This window comes from Symphalangus syndactylus, chromosome 19 (assembly GCF_028878055.3).
Source record: "Symphalangus syndactylus isolate Jambi chromosome 19, NHGRI_mSymSyn1-v2.1_pri, whole genome shotgun sequence".
In the NCBI taxonomy this organism is placed as follows: Eukaryota; Metazoa; Chordata; class Mammalia; order Primates; family Hylobatidae; genus Symphalangus; species Symphalangus syndactylus.
The window spans coordinates 61,800,100-61,824,719 of record NC_072434.2 but is presented as its reverse complement, the minus strand read 5'-3'; the positions used below and the strand labels follow the sequence as shown (position 1 = coordinate 61,824,719).

The following is a 24,620-nucleotide window of genomic DNA, read 5'->3' as shown; positions in this document are numbered from 1 at the left end:
GTCTTTCTCTGATTCTTTTTTTTTTCCCCTCCAACTTTCACAAACAGTGGGAAAAGAGTTTAGTGTGTTATGGAGGTGAAACAGTTGCTCCCCAGAGAATGGGCTTTTTTTTATATATAGACTCCATAATTTGGGAATGGGATGGATTTATAGGACAAGAGATTTGTCAAAAGGAAAGGTTTTTATTAGTGCTTCTGTGGAAGTGATCACTTTCAGTAGAAATGATTGCTTCTTGCCAATCGAGACAATAATTTAAATATCAAAGCCTGTGCCCTAGAAATGAAAGGCAACAGAAAATGAGGAATGATGAATTGATAGAGGGCTGGTGGTAATATAGTGTAAAGTAGTCATCCTGACTTCGAAAGAAGTCTGCGTGTTCTCAGCGGGAAAGGTGTGTTCTTAAGCAGGTTTATAGCACAAAAGAAACCCCAATTCTCAGATGAGGAAATGAGGGACAGATAAGTGAGGCGACCTACCCATGGCCACACAGCTCATGAGGAGTAGAAGGGAGCCTGGTGCCTTGCTTGTCATTTTAGGTTCTTTTCCCAAGGTTGTCTTTTGGAGTTAAAGATAGTAGTTTGTAATTGTCTTGGTTTGCTTTTTGTAAGATGGTATATTATACTATATGTGATACATTTAAAACAGCAGGGAAAATAGTTCAAAAAGTTAAACAGCTTTTCAAAGATTTTATAATCCTGAGGGAAGATTACTAGGCAATTTGACAATCTAAATTTGTTACACCTTGTTTAGTTTTACATATTTAGTAAATGATGAATGTGTAATATAAAATAAAAACCTGCTTCAAAAATGACAGTGATAAACTTGAACATTTTAATGCAGGTTAGTACTGTTAATTTTCAGAAAAGAAAGGTAGGAGCTAAAAATAGCTATTAATACGCAATAACAGCAAGACTAAGCATTTCTCATCACCTTCTAGCAACATAAGAATTCCTAGTTAGAATGTTGCAGGAAATGATTCTGACTTAAATGTAGTAAAATGTCTGGTGTATATGACTATAGGAATCTTCCTGTTGTTTCCACTTGAGCTTTGCTTGTTTTTATTCTGTTCTTTGAAATGAAATATATTCTCTGCTTGGTGACTGCACATTAGTTCGGGACTGAGAATGAATTTTTTTGGATATTTATGACTGCATTGTTTAAGGAAGAAGAGATTGAAACTATGCATACACTAAGAGCCTGATGCATAATAGACTGATATTAACTAATTTATTAATATTCTTTGTGAAACAATCGTGAGAGATCCTTTTGTTTAGTTCAGTTTTTCTTGATTTGGGTAGACTCCTTGTGGTAAGATTGTGAAGTGTATAGACTGGGAATATATGTGTATCCTAGGCTGTTTATCTGTTTGTTTGTTTGTTTGTTTTTCCAGATTTTTTTGTAATTGAGATTCTTGAAGGTTTAAGCTCAGTATTACTCATGGTGCATTTATTTCCCATGATTATCCACTGTTTTCTCCTGCAAGGTGAGAAAAATCTGGGACCAGGGAAGTTTCTTGAGATGACTGAGCTGTGTATTTATAAAATATTCTGGAAGCTGTCTCACAAGTTTAGTGAAGAGGATTTTTTAAACATTTTAAATTGGTTAAACTGGATTCAAGACAGTAAGTACAGTCTTTAGGTCCTTGACTTGTACAGGTGATACTTTGATCCCAAGGGGAAAATATCCAACTCTACAAACCTAGTACACGTCTGGTCACTCAGAAAGCAGCGAGCTCAGTGAACACTGCACCTTGCGTAGATGAAATATGGTTAGTGAAAAATCAGTGGGGATGACACTATGTATGTTTGTACATGTATCTCTGTGAGCACAGAAAAATGACTTACGCATAAGTGTGAGTCTAAATATCTTTAAAAATATACACCAGTGAAGTCAAATGGATCATAATGAGGGCAAATAAGTACCCAAAGGGAAATAAGAAAATTATGGGAAATTAAAGATCACTTGTACGAAATTTGGTGACTTGAGGTCCATCGGTAAATACACTACAAATCTTGTCTTTAAAAAGCCATTTCAAAGGAGTAATAAAGAGGTTCTATCACAGCATAATGCAAACTGAACACAATACAGGATTCTGCCCAGGTGCAAAATCGGAAGGCGTTCTTTGAGTACATTAAGATGCATTGAGTACATTAAATAATTTATATTTTTTAAAGAAATATCCATAGCCAAACCAAGAAGGAAAGTTTCTTTTTTTTTTTTTTTTTGGTATATCTTTTTTAAAGTATGTGCAATTGAATCTATTAATTACCCTGAGAATTTTAGTTTATTCAGAAATCAAGATAGTAATCATACGAATCAAAGGATGTTTTTCTGTCTTTGTAATGCAGTATTAGCTTCCATATTTCTTTGAGTGTATTTTAGAAAAATCATGTTTCTTTTGCAAAATGCCTGTTTTATTTATTTTTTAATTGTAAAATGATTACACGTCTTATTTTAGATTGAATAGACAATTTTTTTTTCTCTCAGTGTCTGCAGAATGCTTGGATTTTCTTCTACATCTCAAAGCTCTTTTAATTCACTGCTCACAACCAAATTTACATCTTAATTGCAGAGTTCACATTTAACAATATAGACAGCATAATGCTACTGGTAATTAAGCTTTTACTACCTGCTTTTATACAGTATTCTGAGGCACAGTTTTTGCTATGTGAGTTCTGATCTAGAAACTTTGTATGCATTTAGAACACAAATAAAAGGAATCAGGCCTATATCTTAGATATAGCTAAATACAAGGCAGTGAAATTGCTTTCTTCTGTGGGGGGACCAAATCATGTCTGTCATTTTTATATTCTGAATTTTAATGTGGCTGCTCTATTTTAGTGTTTTGTTTTTTTAAAGACCTAGAAAATTTGAGAGGGTTGAGAGAGTTGAGTCCTAATTTAGTGAATTTAACACACGATGAATATCTGAACTAATTTATTTTGATCTCAAAGATTATACTATTTCTATCACGTAGGACTTAAGATGTAAAAGGTTGATAAGCAGTAGAGCTGAATTATATCAAAATTGTGGGTTTTTCACTCTCCATAAGGTAGCAGTTATCTCTTTGCCATAAATAGCTGGTATCTATTCCAATGTACATTTGCTAGTATAAAAAAATCCCGTAGATTAAAATAGGACCTAAGCAAACTCTTTGTTATATGGAAATTAAAGGCACGGTATACACAACTGAAGGAGGAAAAAACACACTTGTCCTCTTATATCCTCCTTTTATTTTTATTTTTTTTTTTTTTTGAACACTTTTGATTGAGAATTCTTAGTTTTGTAAATTATTATCTGTTTGAAACTAGTTCTTATAGTGACCAGACTGTGTGATGGTTTATAAAATGTTTCTGGGTTGATTTTTTTAAAGCATATAGGGTGCCTTATGTATAGAAACAAATATGTACACTGTGTTTTATTTGAAAGCAGGATGTTTTGGGTAAAATCATATATAAAATTATATGCCTCCTAGTTTGGAAGCTTGTATCGAAATATATACATATAATTAAGAATACTTTTAGTGCACTGTTTAGTAATGCTCTCCCTACAAAAAAAAAAAAATGCTGTCTTTATTTTGTCAAAATGCATTGAGAGAGATTTAATTCGCTATGTACCCCCACAGCCCTCAGTCTCCCCACCCCTAAAACTGAAGAAGCCAATTTGTCCTGCATTTGTTTACCTTTGTTTTGAAAAGCTATGCGTTGTATCTATATGTAAAGAGACAGTCGCAGGTATAGAAAGGTTTACACATATAATTTACTTAGGCATTCTCTCAAATTGTATTGTCGCTATTTCCTCTTCAGTAGTTGTGTGAAACTGCATTCCACCTCAGAGATGACGATCCCAGTTCACATGCTCAAACAATTTAGAAGAATGCCTTTATTATTATTATTTTTAATGCCCAGCATACATCAGGAAAACAGGAAAAGACATGATTAGGAATACATGAGAAAGTACAGCACCAAATAAGCAGCGGCCCCCGGTGTAATAAAAACACAGACAACGGCAGGACAAACTTAATTCTCTACCTTCCGCAGAATCCTTTCCCAAATTAACTGACAGTCTGCGTGAGTTCTCCTTTTCAAGGCAAAAGAGATCTTAGGTTAGAAATCAAAGGCAAATCCCTCCAGTGCTTAGAGAGTTAAGTTAGTTATGTTTCTTTTGTAGCTTCCCAGAAGAAAAAAAAATGGGAGAGAGAGAGAGAAGGGAGGAAAAAAAAATCAAACCCGAGAGTGTGTATTGGGAGCGTTTCAATCGCTCCCTTCTCCTCTCCCTTTTTCTCTGCCCACTCTCAGTTTCCAGCCCCCTTCGGCTCTCTGCACCCTGCCTACCTGCCTGGCTCCTCTCGCTCCGTGCAGCCTCCCGTCGCCTCCCTCCTGATTGGGCAGAGGCCCCCCAATCGGCTGCGCGGCTGGGCCGGTGGGACTGCATATGTAAAGCCCTACTTCATATTAATAAGCTCCAATCGGGGCTTTAAGTCGTTGATTAGGAGAGTGTGAGAGCTTTGGTCCCAACTGGCTGTGCCTATAGGCTTGTCACTAGGAGAACATTTGTGTTAATTGCACTGTGCTCTGTCAAGGAAACTTTGATTTATAGCTGGGGTGCACAAATAATGGTTGCCGGTCGCACATGGATTCGGTAGAACTTTGCCTTCCTGAATCTTTTTCACTGCACTACGAGGAAGAGTAGGTACCTTTTTTCTTTCCTTTTTAAACTCGTCGTGGGGGTGCGGGGGTGGGGGCGGACAGACTATATATTTACACACTGATTCAGGTAATGCCCTGGGTATTTTGTGTGCACGAGTGCTTGTTTGTGTCTGTCTTGTGCCTTTTGTGTTGAGGGTGATCTCCTAATTCAGTAAGTCGAGAATTGTTCTCTGACTACAATGTTACCTTTGAGGCAAAGCTCAGTGACTGTCAGTAAAACAGCTGTGTGACAGTCACTTCTTATTCAGGTGCTAAGAATAGGCACTTGGCACAAATGCTTAGTGAACTGTTAAAATGCATCTTTTACTAGGACCCATTTTCCCAAGGAAAGATGTTTTAAAATACAATATTCAAAATGATTTATACTATTGAGTGCCTCTTATGTATTTGCAGTTTGACAGATATTTTCAGCTCCTTGTCATTTCTTACCGCGCAGAGTTAGAGGCAACATTGCACATTTACTAATTCTCCTTCAGAGAACAATTTAAAAACTAGCCCTATGTAATTCTGAGCTAGAATAATGTTATTTGCATGGTTAGCGTTAAGTCAGCACTTAACTGACAAATCAGTCCATTAAGTAACATGAGATTTTCACACATTATAAATATTTAAAGGGGGAAAAAAAACTAAAGAAGAAACAGTAGTGACTTTAAAATTTTCCTCTTAAATACTGCTCAGAGTGTGGATTTGTCTCGTTTATTCTGTCCAGAAGATACAGAAAAGTACTTTCGTTATTACATGCAGTTTAATTAGAATTTATGAATATCTTTATGCATGTGGAAATATATATTTAGATTACTAAAGGGGGGGAGTGAGTAGGGGGTACGAGAAGTAAATTAGGCGTTTTTGTGTAAATGAGTAGGTCATAAACTTAATTTCAACCTACTGTTAAGATAAAATATTAGTATATCATGAGAGCTGTCACTGGTTTATCTCCCTTTCTGTTGAGTCAGTTATATTGCTTTGCTTTCACATTACAGTGATACCAACTGTTATAATTCTGAAAAGAGTGCCCTTGGCAAACATTTCTCTCTATAGATTGTGAAGAAAATATCAAACTCTAGAAGATGAGGTAGTGCATTATAGGTAGATGTCCACTAGCTGTCCTTAGTGACTGCATATTGCATTGCTTTGTAATTAAGTAAGAGATGAAAAGTGACTTGCAGTCTCAGTGGCTGCTCCTGTATGTTTGAGCGTGAGTATGAGTGTGTGTGTGTATGCATGCTCACACATGCACAACCACCCACATCCATGCTCACACAGGGAATATTAGCCAAGAGATGGATTTAGGAGGAACTGAAAGATTATAAGGCTGTGTTTGCATCAGTTTGAAACACTCAAGGGAAGAAACAACCTTAAGATGTGTAAAAATAAAAATGAAAAATAAACAAAGGTAGGACTGCCCACTCAAGTGTAGTTTGAAGGTTAGTGTACTTGGGGCTGTAGAATTGGAGAGCTTAAGATGTTTTCGTGTCAGGAAGACTGTCTTATCCAAGCACGCTCAGATTCTGAACTTTCTCTTGTAAATAAATGAAGAAAACAAACTTTAAAAATCCCCCAGAGGCTTCTTTTTGAAGTAGTTTCCTTGAATTTAACTTCTTATAGCTAATTTGAATAATTCGTTTAGATAAGCCTCTTAAAGCAGATGCATTTAAATGAAGTCAAGGCACATGTCCTTTTGGCTTTGGCGCAAGTTTCAAACTAGCTTTCTTTGGGGCTCACTTAAAAGTCATCTTTAAAAAATACAGATTTATTGTCTGAATGCAGTTCTGATGGTTACGTGGTTCACTGGACAGACAGAAAGATCTAACGCTAAGCAATGCATCTGCCTCTCTGTCTCAATTAATAAACCACAGAATTTATACATGCTATTAATATTCATAGTAATTGTACCGGGTTAAACCCCATCACGTGTGTGTATACACAGAAATGAAACCAGAGTTATACAGTTTTAGAGGAAAATATTGGACAGTTTCTGCTTTGGAGGCTGTTAAAAAGATTCATACAATTTATTGACCACCATTAAGAGAGCTTAAAATGTTAACCTCTAACTATGTATTTTTTTATTTTAGGAACTGTGCCAGCACATTAAAGAACATAATACTTGAAAGCTTGTTTCACATTTAATAGCAGTAATAGCTGATAGCATAAATAGATGAAAATAATATATCTGATCATTTTGACATATGTGTCAGTCTAATCATTCTAAATGAGTGTGCTCATCACATGAATCCCTTTCAACCTCTGATTAAAATGTAACATTGACTACAGGATTATAGAGCGGACTTAATTTTACTGACTGTTTTAACAGTTGTCACAGCTGTTGGAAGAAGGAAAGGCAACTGAAACACTCCAAAACAGACAAGGCGAGGAGGGAACAGTTTAGTAAATTTCAGCCTGATCACTGAAGTCCAGACATTGAAAATTTAAGTTCCGTGTTTTAAGATTTGTGTTTGGAGCTACACAAGTTTTATTTTGTACGTTTCACTCTTTCTGTTTCAGGGTTTTCATGTTTTTTTCTTTTTCTCATCTCTTCTTTCTAAAATCTACACTAATTAAAAAACAAGACAATCCCAAAGTAATTCCATAATGTCAAATTATAGGTGATAAAATAGGCAGAAAGGAAAAATTTATACAGTAACAGTAACAACAACAAAAAAGCCGAAATCAGAGGGGATGCCTTTTTTTTTAGGGAATGATAAGAGCTTGGCTAAGTCACTTTAGATGTGATATTATTTGAGAACTCTAAACAGACACTTTAACTTTATTTTTTCGAGTAAGACTACTTCAACTCTAGACTTGGAGCTCACATGACTTTTCTTCATGTTTTGTTTTTTATTTTTTCCCTACAAATCTTGAAAACACCTGCAGCCTTAAAGGTATGTGGTGTTGGTGGGGTTTTCAGATGATTTCTCTGTAAACTGCTTGAAGTGACAACCAGCTGCAATTAGTTGTGAGCCTTCTTGAGCTGTAGTCTTGTAACCTTGCCCATTACATTACTAAAGTGAGCAGATTAATTCTATTATCCTAAAAATTAAATAATCATTGTACATGTTCCAAACTATATATAGTTGAAATGGCCAGATGACGAGTACTATGTAACATATGATTTTCTCCTTGAAGTAAACAACAAAAAAAAACTGTTCCTGAGTTAATGAAATATATGTTGAATGGGAGTGGTGGATAAATGATGGGTATCCCATGTTTCACTAGCCCTTTGTGTCAGGGTATTTATGTATTACCCTATACACATTTGGTGGTAAGTTTAAAAATCCCTTTTTTGTAGAAAGGACTAAAAAACAGCATTCGTTTCCTGGGCAGAGCTAAGGGTGATGGTGTTGGCTATTTCTTCTTACAGTGATGGTTTCTCTTCTTAATGTGTTTATGGCACTGCTGCTTTATTTACTGAGCCTAGTGTGTTGCAGCGGTAATTAACCCATGTTATTAGCAAAGCCCTTGTGGATATCCATTAATTCTCTTGCATGGATGATCATTTTTCTAGTGTTTTCCCCAAATAAGGTATCATTGTTCTGTTTTTTTTTTTCCCTAAATTGACGGCCTTTGATATATTTCTTTGATTTAATCTGACCTGTAATATATATTGGCCATTTTATAAAGAATGATAATTAATTCAGCTTTTAAAAATGCTAATAGAAGCAAGAGGAAAGATTTTTTTGTTGTTGTTCTTTTTAAAGTGAAAAAAGAAAAGAAAAGAAAAGGTTTAAAAATAATGCAGGAAATCAGTTTTAACTCTAAATTTTTCAGATCTTACAATTTATAATAATTTATATCTTTGAGGTATTTTAATCAGTTTTTTTCTTACTTAGTTAATAACACTTTAGGCATTTTTGTAAAATATTGAGCCAGCAGAAAAATACTTGTGCTTCCTGGCTGAGAAAAGATAAGGACCATCTCATTAGCCGGGCCATACTTTTGCAATTAATTTTAGATACCTGGTGCTATTCATCAAAGAGGGAAGCTAACTTCTCTATGATTCTATTTAACAATACTTTCACAATACCTCACTCCTGCAAGAATTACAGACAAAGAAGAAACCGTTCTTTTGGAAGGTAGGCATAATGCCCAATCTCAAGTCCCTATCACTTACGAAAAATTCCTCAACATTTGTTTTAGCTCAATGACTAAACAAAATATTTCTTTGTCTTATTTGTAAAGTGATGTTAAGCACTGAAGGTTTTGCTTTATATTATTTTATAAAATAAATTATATGCTGATGAGAAATACTTTTTCATACAAATGGCAATTAATAGCAATGATTTCTATTAAACCAATTAATATCAAATAAACTTTTTAGCATCACCTATCCAGCTTTTAGAAATAAGAGGAGAGGATCTGAGGGATCTCAGTAGAACTTTAGAGTCATTGCAGCAGATAAGCTTTGCTCTGAATTGTGCTTCGTGGCAAATTCGTGGAAGAGAGAAACAATACAATGTTGATCTGTTATAAGTGCGTATGAGCTCCGGCCCTAGCCAGCTCTCTGGAGAAAATCTTTGATTACACTAGCCCAGTTTGTTCAGTTTTTATCTCTTTTACATCCACTGGCATTGTATTAAATTGTCATTGTCCTAAAGCACAAGAGATAGAAATGAATTGCAGTTCTCTACATTGTCTGACAGTGAAATATTTAGCCTCTCTTTCACCAATCATACTTATGTGTATATTTGATACTGCAAGGATGACACCAAGCATCTCTGCTGCTTGACAATCTTTCCATTGCATTTTGTATGTTTTTGTCATTGATTTTTTTGATAGCCATGTATATGTGGATATACATGATCTATACTATTATTAATAAATAAATACACACATGGTACTTTAAAACTCAAAGCAGTCGATAGGATACACAGGAGTATATTTGTGTGCATGTATAGTATGCATGTGAAATATGCATGTATGTGGGATGAGGTAATGTATATGTAGATTATAGGTAAGCTGCTAAAAGTATTCATGTACATTTATATAATAAAGTAGAACTCAAGTATTATTCTAATCAGTTAGTTGCCAGTTAAATTTGCCAGGCATGATTTTAACCTGGAATTGGTATTTCAGGTATTTACAGATCTGATTTTAAACTGAGTTTATTTAACTACTGTGTATTAGACAGGTAACAGGTAACCTAGTAAGTCAATTTGTTTCTGATCTTAGAATTTTCACATAATTGTCATTCATGTATTCAGTATCTAGAAATCATAAATAATTTGTAAAATAGGAAAGAAACTACTGATATTAAATGTATAATTTAATGGTTTGGGCCCATATCCAAGAAACAATTTTGAATTAGCTCTTGGCTACATTCTTTTCTTACACAATTGGGCCTGACAAATACATCTTAATGTAAAGCATGATAGCTTTCAAACAAATGCAAAATATGAATTTCATTTATCTGCACTACATAAACATATCATTTGCTCTTTTTCTGAAAGCAAATATATAAAATTAATAAGTATTATATTTCTATAAAGTACATTATAGATTTCAGAATTATTTAATTTTATTCTAAGAGGTAAGTTTAGAAGTCTGTGAATTTACTTAGTAAATGACTGTTGAGAGAAAGCACTTATGCAATTGCTTTTTCTATTCTAATTCTTGTTCTAATTCATATTCTTTTTAAAATTCCTAGATTCATTGCCTACCTTTATTTATTTGCATAACATTTTAACAAATTTGCTGCTATTGCGTTTTTTAAAAAATTCTGCTAACCTCTTCTTTATGCCAATCTATCAGATCAAAGTTAGCTCCTTTATTATCTGAGGGTGGGAAATGACAGCCTTTTGAAGGATTTACCTGGCCTTTTATTCTTGTTTCAAGTTCATTTTTAGACTTGTACTTTGTAAGGTCTAGGAAACCTTAGCTAATAAAATAATTTCCATTCAGAGTTTTAGCACACACATCTCTCCACTCTACTTTTTCTTTCCAGAAGTGACACATGTTTCTTGTTCTATGATTTGGACAATATTTCTCAGTATTTTCCAAACGTGTTTTCTAATCAATTATCCAGGATTTTCCAAATGTATCTTCCAATCAATTATCCAAAACTATTGAATTGAGAGAGTTTAGATTTATTGAGTGTTGTATATATGTGTGTATATACACAAATTTCCCCTTATAATGTTTAAAAATAATTTTAAATGTTTGAGGGAAACTTGCTTTTGATGTTTTGATTTCTTCAAATGATATGTCATTTTAATTTATGACAATGCATGTATACTTGGAAGGTAACTTACTAAGGCAAAACAATGAAAGAAAAGGTACAGTTCTAAAGAAATTGGCTTCTTTCTGGTCAAAGTCCATTTTAGTATACTTGCATAGATCTATATGTGCATTTGAATGTAGCTATAAACCACACAACACTGACAATTAAAAATACAACCTATGGCTATATGGAATTCTTTCAAACAATATAGAAAAGGAAAACACTTGGTTTTGGCATTTAAAAAATTTTAGATACTTATTAAATTCCTAAACTTACAGGGAGCCTACTTCAGATTAGATTAAATTCTAAAAGAAGAACTGAAAAGTACATTTATATTTTAATTATAAACAATAGTCTTTGCCATATATATTCCTCTGTGACTTCTCATTTTTCTTTGAGTGAAACAAAATTTCATATATACTTTTCATCATTTTGGTTGGAAGTACACATTATGTGTAATATACTTTGGCAGGACTTACCTAGCCAAAGAAAACAAATTAATATTGGGCATACTGAGGGCCGTCAGGCATATCACAGACACGTCAATTTAACTTTGCTTCATTATACACCTTTTCTGCAAACAGTTGGCTAAGATGGTACTAAATAAAAGAGAAGCTACCAATACATTCTCATATCAGATTGATGGCTAGTATAAATGTAATGAAAAAATAGCTTGCTTGCTTACTTATCTTTAAAAATGAACTGTAGGAATACAGATAGCATAGATAACAGTAAGTTTCCAATAAAAAAAAAAAACTCAGGTTCATTGAAATTTTTCTACTACCTTGAAAGTAAAATAGGTTTAGAAAGACAAAAGTCTCTGAAGTGGTGAACCTCAGTTGCTCTTATTTGTGAAGTAAATAAAAACTTAAAGAAGTGGAGAATCCAAAGGAACATGGACAATCCACCTTTCTCAGGGGACACCTCTTTTTGTTGCACTTTGCATACGTTTCCTGGAAAACAAAAAAAACTTACGCTTTCTTTTTGTATGACATATTCAATATGCAAAAACAAAAGAAAATTAAAACATAAATTAAGAACTTATGTACAGAAAATAGGCAGAAGCACACGAAATTCTTTTTTTTCCATGATCAGAACAATACCGTTGTAAATGATAATTCCTTTTTCATCTACTCTAGAAAGATTTTACTCATTTTTCATGGCTTTTGAGAATTTGAACAAAGGACTCGTTAAAGAAATATATATTTTTTTCATACTCACAATGTGAGTTAAAATATCTTAAAAGGATACTTTTCAAAGCAGTTGTTATGTAACAATATTTATACGAACTTATGTTGCTTTTAAAATAATCGTAAATGCATATTAATCATATATCCAGAACTGCATCCAAAATTAACCAAAATAACAGGTCATATAAAAAATTATAGACCGAGGTACTCATTAAAGAGAAAAAAAATAAACTGTGTGGTTGTTCAATTGATTGCCCTTTGCCCTCCATAATTCCAAATTATCCTAGTACATTAACTTCTCCAAAAATGTAAGATGGGCATGTTAAATTGTATTCATTTTCCCATAAATAAAAGAATATTCTGACAATTTTAAATTTCTTTTCAGCCATTAATCCATTAAAACAGATCAGATAATTTTGAGGAGGAATCATACCCGTAACCAACTGTTCATGACCAAAGAAAGGGAAAGATGTATATGGTTGGTGAGAACCATGTCTTTTTCCTATGAGAAAATGACTGTATACAGTTGGGGCTGGGTCCTATGAAATGACAGAAACATCCCTTTTATCCATAGACTTGAATGAGACCTGCCTCATCAGTCATGGGATCATAGTGTCACAGATGGAAAAGCAACCATCAGCTGAATTGTACTGAACTACACACTTGGCTAATTCATCTTATTGCTCTACACATCTAAAGGAAGGCTCATTCTGTTCTTGGAGTCTAGACAGCATCAGGAGTTGGGCTCAGGTGGGAGCATGTGGCCGCCTTTTTCTGTTCTCTCTTAGTCATTCAGCAAAGGGAGGTGAGGAACAAATGGACAATTTATGAACAGAAGCTCAGGCAGAGATTCTTTCCTAGGCTCAGGAATTTGTTGTTACTCAGTCATTCAAGTAGATTTCCGATTTCTCTTATGCTCTAGAAATGTCATTGCTATCTTTCATGCTCCAAAGTACCACCCGTAAATGATTAGGTGTGTCTTTCAATTCGTATGAGCCATGACCTAGTTTAAGCATTTTTTAATAGATAGAAATGGAGAACAGATCATCTATTTACGTTAATGTGAATGATGATTCTTTTTTCATGCCTTTGTATTGAACTATTCAGTTGGTTAAGTCTGAAGAATAAGACAAATAATAAGAGGTTAAAAACTCAAATTGTATTTTTTTATTTCTTTATTTTCTTATAGTGAACAAAACTTTAATGTCTAGAGCATTTATGAGGGTTTTAATGATTGGAAAATCTATCCTGAGAATGTGGTCACCATATGTGACAGCCTTGCTTTCTATCTTGTCTTCAGTTTCTGGGGTAAGTTCGGTGATATTGTCTATTGTCTTCCTTTGCTTACATTATAGAACTTCTGTGCTGCCACATTGAGATAACCTGAAGTGTGGGGGGAATGCCTGCTCAGTTCTAAAACACTTTCCTAAACACCTTCCCTTCCTCTATCCCAGCAGTATTTTCCTTTACAATTTCTGTTTCTATTCATCTGTTTTATTAAATGGTCATTTACTTTGGTAAAAGGTAAGTGCATGATATTCACCCATATTTGCATACAGAGTACACTTCATTTTCCCTCTGAATTCCAAAGAGATTGCCTTCAACTTTTTATATTTGTTTTTCTTTTTGTTTCTGTTTGTAGTGCATTCTACTTGAGTGCTTTTATAGTGTTTTCTTGATTGTTGTCAGTCTGGGATACTGGAGGCTGACATTTTTGCTAAGTTAATGTCACAGCAGAAAAACCTATGGTAAACTGGAATCTGGCTGTAGTGCATAGAAGATACAACTTATGTTTGATTGTGTGTAAATACAGTTAGTTAGTTGGGGGTTTATCAGATAGCTTGGCAGAAAGAGAGAGGAGCACTACAAACTGTTTTCAGTTAACTGTGCTGTTCATACACCTGATAAGATTGAGAGAGCTTTTCGAAATGCTGATAGGCTTTGAATAAGAAAAGAATAATCACTTCTACTGGCACCAGCTTATCAGGAATGAAGTAAAATGCCAACACTTTTACATTAGCAAAAGTAAATGTTTTAGACACTCTGTGCCTTTTTCATTCAAGTTAAATAGGAGGGGTGCTTTTGAGTGTGCTGTTATGAATAGAGGGATTTATTACCTTGACGAAATTACAGGTGAATATGTTGATAAAAGAAACTTCAGCATCAACAGCAGCTTCTTTGATAAGCAGGTGCATCTCTGCTGTACATTCTCTGGAGAAATTAAGTACTCCTTTCTCCACTCCAATTCTATTAAACATCATTTCTGATGTTAGAAGATGCAGTTATGCCCTATGTCAATCCAGTCTCCCTCTTTTCTCAGCAGATGGGTTACAGGTATTTGAAACTTAGCTGATCAGACCTGTAAAATGCTAGTGTGCTCTGGTTAAATAAGTTAGGGCATCTGTGAGTTGTGCTGAACAAGCAAACTTCTATAGGAGAAATCTTTTTTTTTTTTTTTTCAAGAAAGGAATGAGATCAATTATAAAGTTAGGATTCTTTAATGAGAAGATAAATGTATTTGTCCAAGTAATAGTCCATCTTAAAGCACCTCCCTTTGAAAAAAGAGATACTGGTTTTTTTCTTCAATATAAACCATTAACTCTCCCAGTTCTGCCATTTTCTCTTCTTTGTAATTTGATGCCTACAAATAATTTGGCGTATTCAGATTTGATAAATGATAGTGCAAGAGCAGATTGATTGATTTTGGATTACTATTGATTACTCTCAATGAGATCACTGTGACACACTCGAATCAATAGTATTCGATTAAGCAAGGCACCACTGTTCTATACATTCAGCAGCAGTGGGGAATTCAGGAACAGAATGTTCACAAGCTGATAAATTGACAAAGCGTTCAGCTTTAAATAGCCCTTTGTTCAGCACTATTTCCTTAAAATATATTTCATTGGAAAGTTCGTTTTTGCAACTCGGGACCTTTCTGTGGAAGAAAGGTCATCAGTTTAGGGTTTATTAAATTTTAACTAAAAACAACTGGGCTCCATTTAGGTGTAAAATAATTTAAGTACTTACTGCAGGCAACCTTCATGCTTTTGAGCTGTTGCTCAAAGGTTTCATTCTTTTATGAAGATGTCAATTGTAAACATAAAAATGCATCACTGGAAATGTAATGGTTTAAGATTCAACGGAAATAAAAATTCCTGCCCGAGGAAAGCACTATAATCAAAATAAGGTGGTCTTCACTTTCTTCAGAAGTGGGCAAGCTTAGCAGCAGTGCTGGGAGGCAGCAGCAGGTAGCGCACCTTGATCAAGCGCACAGCTGCTTATATTTTTCTCCTTCTCATCTGAGGGTATTCATCATGTCGCCAATACTACATGCAAAACACTAAATATCATTTGATCTGAAAACCGCCACTACTGCTGATACACTGAAATCTTTTTGTCCTGAGTAAACTTACAAAGTCGCTGGAAAAAAAAAAAAATTATCCATGTCTCAAATCCTTTAGTCAAGGACCTCAAGGATAAGATTTTCTATCATGTTCCATTATTGTGCAGTCTTGGCACTTGGAATGAAGCATTTGCTCTTCCATTATATAGCATTGCTAAGTGGCTTCACCAAAAGGGGACGATATAGTAAACACGCCATTGAATAAGTAAATGTTCTTACATGCAAAAAACTTCATTTCACGTGAAACGTTTACCACTAGGGCCTGTGTACCCAAGCCCTTAATAGGTTCTAGTCTTAAAATAGACTTAGATAAGTTCTCTCATTTTGATACTAATTAAAAAATTGATGTAGCTTTCTGAGGGAAAAAGCAATAGGAAGGTCAAGTTTGAAATCATAAAATTCCTTGATGAAACATCAGACTTTTTTGAATGAAAGCAAGGTAATGGGATTCTAATTATATTAGAAAGAATCATGTGAAGTTGCCATTTTTGTAGGTCAAACAATGGTCAAATATCAGTAATTTCATATGATTCAACACAATAATTGAATTTATTTCTCTACCATTCATATTCCATAATCAAATTGAAAGCAACAACTTTTTTTTATTATTTTTCTGATGGGCTGTCACAGATGATGGGAGACACATGAATTCTATATACAATTATACCAAGTATATTATAACAACATTTTTAGCAACTTTTTTTTCTCTAACATCATTAAAGAGCTGCCAAGTATAAAGTATTGTACACACTGAAAAAGTGTGCATTTATCTGATATGTTGCTTAGATGCTTTTGAGAATCCATGTAAAATTTGCATCTGCTGAGGAAGACCATGTCACAAATGCCAGAGAAACCTCCTATTAGAACACAGTAGTGACCCCCTAGAAAGAGCACATTGCTAAGGATAAATAGTTTCAAAACAAATTGGGGAAAAGATAACAACACCTCAAATATTTCATCCTCACATTCATTCGTTAAGAGAACCTTAATATGCTAGTTAGTGCTTTTTGTGCTTCCCCCAGAGAAGTATTAAAACTGTGCTCCATGAAATCTGTGCACCACTGTGGAGCGGGCAGCTGCAGAACTCCCCGAGTTGGCAGTGGAGCCCAGGATGCTTTATTGGCTATTGCAGTCAGGAAAGGTGCTCCAGGAGATGTAATAAAATGATCCCAGAGCCACCCTTTGACCCCCCAGATGTGCAGCTCCTGTTGGAGCTGTCCTGCAGTGGCCAATAGGAGCTTTCTTTAACCACCTGCGGGCAGAAACTGGCTCCCAGATAGGAAGGAAATTGGCTCGGTCGATAGGTAGAAGGGAGGGGCTCTGATGCCACCACTAGAAATGTCAGCACAAAGTGCTTGTTAACTTAGGGTCACGTCAGGACTCAGTACGTTTTTCTCATTCTGGGTAAATGCACGACAGCTTACATCTTGTTTCAACGAGGAGGGTGGGCATCATTTACTGAAACTTGATTGAGTGAATGCCTCTGCCTGGTCCCACTGTCAGTCTTGGAGTTTTCCCTTAGTAGTGTATTTCCCCCCTGTCTGTGGCACTGAATTTGATTTATCGCTGGTACTAAGATCAAAAAAGAAATCATTCCTTTTGATGTTTGCTATTAGGCGCATGCAGTGCAGCGGGCTGGGGGTGGTGGGAAGAGAGCAGTCTTAGTACACAAGTCACTGTCCTGGCCACACCATGGACACTGATGGCAGAATATATTTATTCTCTGTTCACTTTGGATGCAAAATTCTGTGAGTGGAAAGGTTAGCCATGGAGTATTTTAAATGAATAATTATGTTTAAGTACAGATTCTTTTGCTAAGGACTCAAAGTAGTGACTCACATGTACACCTGATTACAATAGCATTTTTTAAAACTGTATTTGCATCAATTTTACCAAAAGACATAAAAAGCTCAGGAATATAAACAACCCAATGGCGGTCAGACTTTTCAAAAAAAGCAATTGGTTGCTTTTCTTTGTTTAGTGGCAAACTTGGGACATTGGAGCCTTATCTGCAAATGACAGGAAAGATTTTGTGGGGTTTGCCTCTCTTGTCTTCTGGACCCTGGGCAGGCTTTGTTTCCAGCTCTGTACAGTAGCTTTTGTCCAGCTTCTTCGTTAGTTTTAGTGGGATTTCTCTGAGCAGCGTGAGCCCCAGCCCATCAGCAGGCTGCTAGTCAGCAGCAGGTGTGAACAACATAAAACAGGATTAACACTGAACCGAAGTGTGTACTAAAAACAGAACCCCTGCCTTGTTTTTAAAAAAGACGGCAGGATTGGAAGATAGAAGCCACTCTGGACTTGTACCCGCTTTGTTTACTAAACAGTGTTCAATGGGCTATGTAAATGGCTCTGTTTAGGTGCAGAGAAGGCATGCGAGGGAGCATGCACTCATTTTCTCCTTTTTTAAAACTATAAACTCAAAACACATGCAGAAAATTCTTCTAAGACTCTCAGAAGAGAAAAGCAAAATAAAACAAAAATTAGGTAAATCCTGAACCAGGATTACAGGTTAATATCGCAAAGATACTGTCCTTATTTACAAATTTGGTGTGTTGTATTTTCCAGCTCTAAAAAAAAATAGTTTGGTTTATTCTAAGATTTTTTTGTGTGTTTAATTATGTGACTTAATTTATATTTTCACCGAGGTCGGCAAACCACAAATAAGTACAATCAGTAATTTCATTAGAGAGTATACATACACCCTCCAATTTTTTTTTTAAAATCAGCACTACTTACATAGGAAAAAAAAGCTGGCAAAAAATCATAGTTAATAAAGGGATCTGTATGAATTCAGAAAATGGATCATTGCATTGAATCATGGCATTTGAGTCACTTTGTGAATATTTTGTTTGGCAAAGAGAAGGGGGCATTTAAAATTATGTTTCTCTTTTTAAATTAAACTAATTCTAGTATATATTAGATTAAAGGTTGGATATATGTTTTCTTTATTAGGTTCAGAATAACATGTATTTTGAAACTTCCAGACTTAAAGGAATATCCATATCCAGGAAGAGGTCTGAAATAAGAAAATAGCAATTTAATTAATTAGAGAAATTGAATATATATATACACACCCACACACATATATATTTGTACACACATGCACATACACATAACTCTTCTTTGAACACATGCAAATGTAAACTTGTTGCATGTATATGTATTGTCATCACACTGATTTCTTTTTTTTAATTATACTTTCAGTTCTGGGATACATGTGCAGAACATGCAGTTTTGTTACATAGGTATACACGAGCCATGGTGGTTTGCTGCACCTATCAACCCGTCATCTACATTAGGTGTTTCTCCTAATGCTGTCCCTCCCTTAGCCCCCCACTCTCCTGCAGGCCCCAGTGTGTGTTGTTCCCCTCCCTGTGTCCATGTGTTCTTATTGTTCAACTCCGACTTGTGAGTGAGGACATGCAGTGTTTGGTTTTCTGTTCCTGTGTTGGTTTGCTGAGAATGATGGTTTCCAGCTTCATCCACGTTCCTGCAAAGGACGTGAACTCATCCTTTTTTTATGGCTTCATAGTATTCCGTGGTGTATATGTACCACATTTTCTTTATCCAGTCTATCATTGAAGGGCATTTGGGTTGGTTCCAAGTCTTTGCTATTGTGAACAGGGCTGCAATAAACATACATGTGCATGTGTCTTTATGGCAGAATGATTTATAATCCTTTGGGTATATACCCAGTAATGGGATTGCTGGGTCAAATGGTATTTCTAGTTCTAGATCCTTGAGGAATCACCACATTGTCTTCCACAGTGGTTGAACTAATTTACACTCCCATCAACAGTGTAAAAGCGTTCCTATTTCTCCATATCCTCTCCAGCATCTGCTGTTTCCTGACTTTTTAATGTTCACCATTCTAGCTGGCGTGAGATGGTATCTCATTTTGGTTTTGATTTGCATTTCTCTAATGACCAGTGTCATTACACTGATTTCTAACACTCCAAAAATGTGTTCAAATGTAGACATTTACATAAGGTGGATCTATTTGAGAATATAATGTAAACTTTACCAAAAGAATACTATTGAAATGTAAAAAATTAAAATTTTGTTTATAATTTTCTTTCAGTAGCATCTTGGTAATATATATTACTTTTATTATCTTTTATATTCCAGGCTTAAGTTGTAATTACATACTCATTTCTTCATTTTTTATTTACACTTATTCTTTTATTTTTTTAAATGGCTTTTTTTTTCTGAGACTTTGCTACTAATTTTATTTTAGAAGTAATATTGCCTACCAGTTTAATTATGACTGTCTTAACACATGTTGAATATACCAAGAATATCCAAATTATTATGAACTACATAAATTCTAAAAATTATGTTTCTATTCCACAGTTGCTATCTTCAAAAATTAATTTAACACCACTTGCCTTCCAGTGTATTTTTTCTTAAGAAATGTTTATTCTCTTCTGTTTAATATTTTAAAGTATCCTCCATTATATACAGTAATTAGGTTGTGGGTACACAGCTTAATGATAGTTAATAAAATCAGAAAATACCAGTTTAAAATTGATTTTGAAGTGTATTCCATGTAACCAACTCTCTGGTGTCAAATTAATTGCTTATAGTCTCACGTTGCATCAAAAAAATATTACATGTGTTCTTTTGCAGTTTTTAAAATCATTAAAGCTGTCAATTTAGTGCATTAAACTGCATTTTCTTGATCATTCGAAAGTATTTGGCTACGTGGAGACACTGTCTTAAGCACTAAGATCTTGAAATGAATGATAAAAATATGTGAATGCATGTAAAACATTTAAAAATGGGATTGTTCATACCTGTCTCCAATGTAAAAAGGAGTCAGTCTTCATAAAATAAATTCGGGACTTAAGTAGCAGTAGTTTTACATAAAACTTCAGCAAACTGCAACTTTCACCCTAACTTTCTGGTTTTGGCTTTTTAGAACTGATGTAAAGTTCACATCATGAATGTAATTAGGAATTGTGCATTTAGATCCTGAATGTGGCGAGAATGTGATTGGGGTCTGGGAGCAGTCAAGTCTAATCTGGCCTGTGTTCCTTCAGCTAAAAGGTGGGCCCGATTATTTTTCTTTGAGAAGACTTGATCACCAAAGTTGCCATTAAATCTTAAAATGCTCAACATTACTTGTATATGGTTTGATTTTTTTAGACTGATTAATGAAAAGAAAAAAAAATTCTTTAAAAGATCATGTAAGACAGTATATTTCCCAGGTAGCAGAGAAGGTAAGAAGGATTTGTTTGAACTCTAGAAGGTTTATGTTGTTTGACTTTGAGGGAAAGGTTTGAATTAGTAAACTCATTCCAATCAAAGTAAATGACTATTGAAAAGTAGTTTTTGTAAGGAAACCTTGCCCTTAATCTTGAGATAATCTCACAGCTATTGTCTTCGTCCAGCATTCCTACAACACTGCCTGATAGTTCCCCAAAGCCTGGGATTTCAATTTGCCTGAGGACTCAAAGATTGAATTCAAAGCAGTTCTCTGTTTGCAGCATCTCTTCAGTGGATGTATTTTATTTAGGAGTTTTATTTATTTATTTATTTTTGAAGATACAGATTGGTTTGCTCCAGGTCATTAAAATTATTGTCTTTCACATTTTTAGATGTTTGTAATTAGATGATTAGTGAAGTTGGGTAATAAGATTTATATTGGCATCAGTTAAGTTTATAGAAGGATTAAAATCATGGTATCATGGCACCATTGCCAATCGGAATATGCCAGAAATATCTCGAGAGAGTTTTTGTCAAGTGTTTATGCTCAATTAAAATTTATACTACATGTTACTGAGCGCTTATCTCAGGATAGCTTGGCATCATGATGTTGTAAGTTTCCAATTGCAAGTGATATGCAATGCAGTTTTTTTGTGTGTGTTATAGTATTACAGGATTACAAACTTTGGAAGGGAAATGCCACACTTTTAGAAATGACACCAGCAATATGAGACAAAGAACTATTCCATCGTGGGCACAGCCAGCATTTTCTGCAACATCAAAAGGCTGTAAACATATGGTTTTTATCTTTTCCACTCCATATATGCAAAGGACCTTTATGTAAGCACTGCAGACATGAGCTGAGTCATCTCACCTATGTTTTTGCTTCGTTTGTGGGTTTTTTTGCAAAATATTTGTGAACATGCTTTATCCACTCTCCCACCCCTGCCATAGTCTTTCTGAGTTTTCCCGTATCACTCCCTTTGAATTCTCTTCACTTTTTAAAGCTGAGGTGGACTGTTTAAAATGGATGCATTCTTCGTCATGTATAGTGCCAGAATGCTTCGGAAACCTTCACTGTAGTCTTAAAAAAAGACAAACTCACTAACAAAGCAACAACATGAAACATCAGGGGTTGCTGGGGGTGGGGGACGAGGAGGAAGAGGGCAGCTGGTAATTTATGATTTCTCTAGTATTGCATGTAAAGGATTTGCCAGTGCCCCACTTCCACCCCACCCCCAAACTACACACCGCTCAGTGTTAGGATGATGATAATGTACCTGGAAGGAAAAGGCAGTCCATGCCCAGGCAGGCAGCATCAGACAGGGCGCCTTGCCATCTGCCCCACCTGCTGCATTCATGAGTCCATCTGGTGACTGCAATAGCTCATTGTAGGCCTCTTCTGAGGAACATTCGGGCTGAAAAGCAGGCAGTGTGAATTATTTAGGTAGATAGTATAAATAAATAGAAGGAAAGAAGAAGAGTAACAGGGGAAGGATCTGAAAGAACCTGCTGCTCCCTTGGTCCTGGGTGCTTTGGAATGCTTTAATGCATGAAAGCACTCGATTTGCATATAGATTTAGATGTATAGATCACTGTGCAGATTACAAACCAATGAGTTTTATCTAGATTTAGATAGTGCTCAGCCTGTTTTGCACTTCAAATACAGGCAATTCCAGGTAGGGAATCTTTGGGACGTTCAACGTAAGTGTAACTGATGAAAAGTAACATTTTTGGGTATTGATTTAGCAAAATAAAACAACTGTGTGTCCTTTTGGAAACATATTTTTTAAAATGGGGATAACACATTTGACTTTTTAGCGAATAATTTACACAGATTGTGTCCTTTTTTTCCTTACTAGATATAAAAAAAATAGAAAATAATTTCTATGTCAATTATATTCGTCTATGTGGCCATTCAGAATATTTTAGTTAGCTACCATGTACAAAGCGTTGTTTTGGATTTTGCATATACATTAATATATACTAACTATTAAATGAAAATCTTAAAACATGTAAATCTCTATGTAACTGTGTGTTTTGTGCCTAGATAAACCACATGGACAGGTACCTACATGATTAGCCCAAAAAAGAAATACTTAAAGCAATTGTAAACTAGAGTCAAACAAGTCATTTATACTGAAATAGACACTGTTGCAATTAGGAAAGTTTAAACATACTATTTTTCAAAGACTTACTGGAATCATTTTGTATCTAACAAGATAAGTTTACAAAGCTGTAGTGTCATTGTGGTCTAGGAAGAGCTAATTTGTATAAAAATGATTATAAATTGTAAATCAAAGTTTAGAACTGTGAATGGAATTGGTAGCTTCCAGACTTGAAACAAATTTTGCTATTTTTCTTCCTCAGAATCATTCAGAACATAATATCAGTTTGGGCTGTGGGTAGGGGGTTTTATTTAAATTATGATTTAAAAAAATCTACTCCTCCCATTTTTACATTATAGATTAACACAGACATATACATGTGGATAATATGTATTATATCTAGTGATTATATCTTATTATATCTTATTTGTTAACTGAGTACCTACGATAAAGTCATGAAAAGATCATTTGTTTTTTAATATTTCCTCTGGCTCCATATGTACAGAAAGGTATGTGATGTTTTGCACTTTAGAATTTACTTGATCTTTTTTTCTTCTCCTTCTTCTTCTTTTATTTTGGAAAGAGACAGAGTTTTGCTCTTGTCTCCCAGGCTGGAGTGCAATGGCATGATCTTGGCTCACTGCAACCTCTGCCCCCCGGGTTCAAATGATTCTCCTGCCTCAGTCTCCCAACTAGCTGGGATTACAGGTGCCTGCCACCATGCCTAGCTAATTTTTTTTGTATTTTTAGTAGAGATGGGGTTTCACCATGTTGGCCAGGCTGGTCTTGAACTCCTGACCTCAGGTGATCCACCCGCCTCGGCCTTCCAAAATGTTGGGATTACAAGCGTGAGCCACCGCACCCGGCCGAATTTACTAGATGTTTAGGGTTAGTTAACAGTATCCCACTTGCCTCAATTCCGTTCCAAAGTAAATTTAAAAGATCTGCTTTTTTTGAGCCAGTGAAGTGCTAGCCTTCATTTAAATAAGCAAGGTCTATATGGGGAACGGAACATACATGAAAATGAATCACATTGCTAACTCAAACGGTAACCAGTAATTCTTTTTATATTTTTTCAATACTTTTTACTTCAAGAAAATTTATTTATACCCAGTCTTTTCCCAAAAAGTCTTTGAGGTGATTGATTCCTTTTTACCTGCATTTAAAACCATTTTCCAGCACCAAATAAAATGAGATATTTTCCTTACGTCAAGCAACTCTGTAAAATTTAAGGGCCGTCAATAAAATTCAGGTGAGTTAGGCAAGACTGAAGTTTATCCCCCACTCACTCATTCTTTTTTGGCTCTACACTTCCTCCTTTGACATCCCAGCTCTCTCTCTTCCCACCCCCACATTCAACAACAAGCCCACTCCTGCACAAGCACAAACACACAGAAACACACACACACACACACACACATCTATCCAGCTTTGAAAATATGCCATTAAAAAAAGCCATTGTCTATTTTTTCCTTGCAGTTAAAAAAAAGCAAAAAAAAAATTACATTTATACAGAATTAGTAACAAAGACCTTCACTTATTCTTAAATTACCTTTTCCTGAAAAGCAGGCTACTTCTCACAGAGTCACTAGAACACTGTTTGCTACTCTAGACAGGCAAAGAAGGACAAAGTTGACAGACACAAAACTTAATTAGGTAACCTTTATCAAGCTTTTCCAACATATGGCCTAGGACGGCTTTGAGTGCGGCCCAACACAAATGAGTAAACTTTCTTAAAACATTATGAGATTTTTTTGTGTGACTTTTTTTAAAGCTCATCAGTTA

General features: G+C 35.0%; 1 protein-coding gene across 13 annotated transcripts in view; it reads left to right on the top strand.

The window, feature by feature from the left end:
• Nucleotides 1-24,620, top strand: part of ESRRG (estrogen related receptor gamma) — a 594,635-nt gene that overhangs the window by 362,322 nt on the left and 207,693 nt on the right. The window contains exons 1-2 of one of the 13 annotated variants that reach the window (XM_063613925.1): nt 4,611-4,688; nt 13,303-13,421. The exons of 7 other annotated variants lie outside the window; for them this stretch is intronic. Coding sequence is in view for 3 of the 6 variants with exons in the window: in XM_055233687.1 (XP_055089662.1) it covers nt 20,498-20,568 (71 nt within the window). In the remaining 3 variants the exon portion in view is untranslated. Of the gene's footprint in view, nt 1-4,469; nt 4,689-12,719; nt 12,864-13,302; nt 13,422-20,440; nt 20,569-24,620 lie in introns of those variants that run through there. 5 more of the 13 variants (XM_063613924.1, XM_063613918.1, XM_055233688.2 and 2 more) reach the window with 5 other exon arrangements.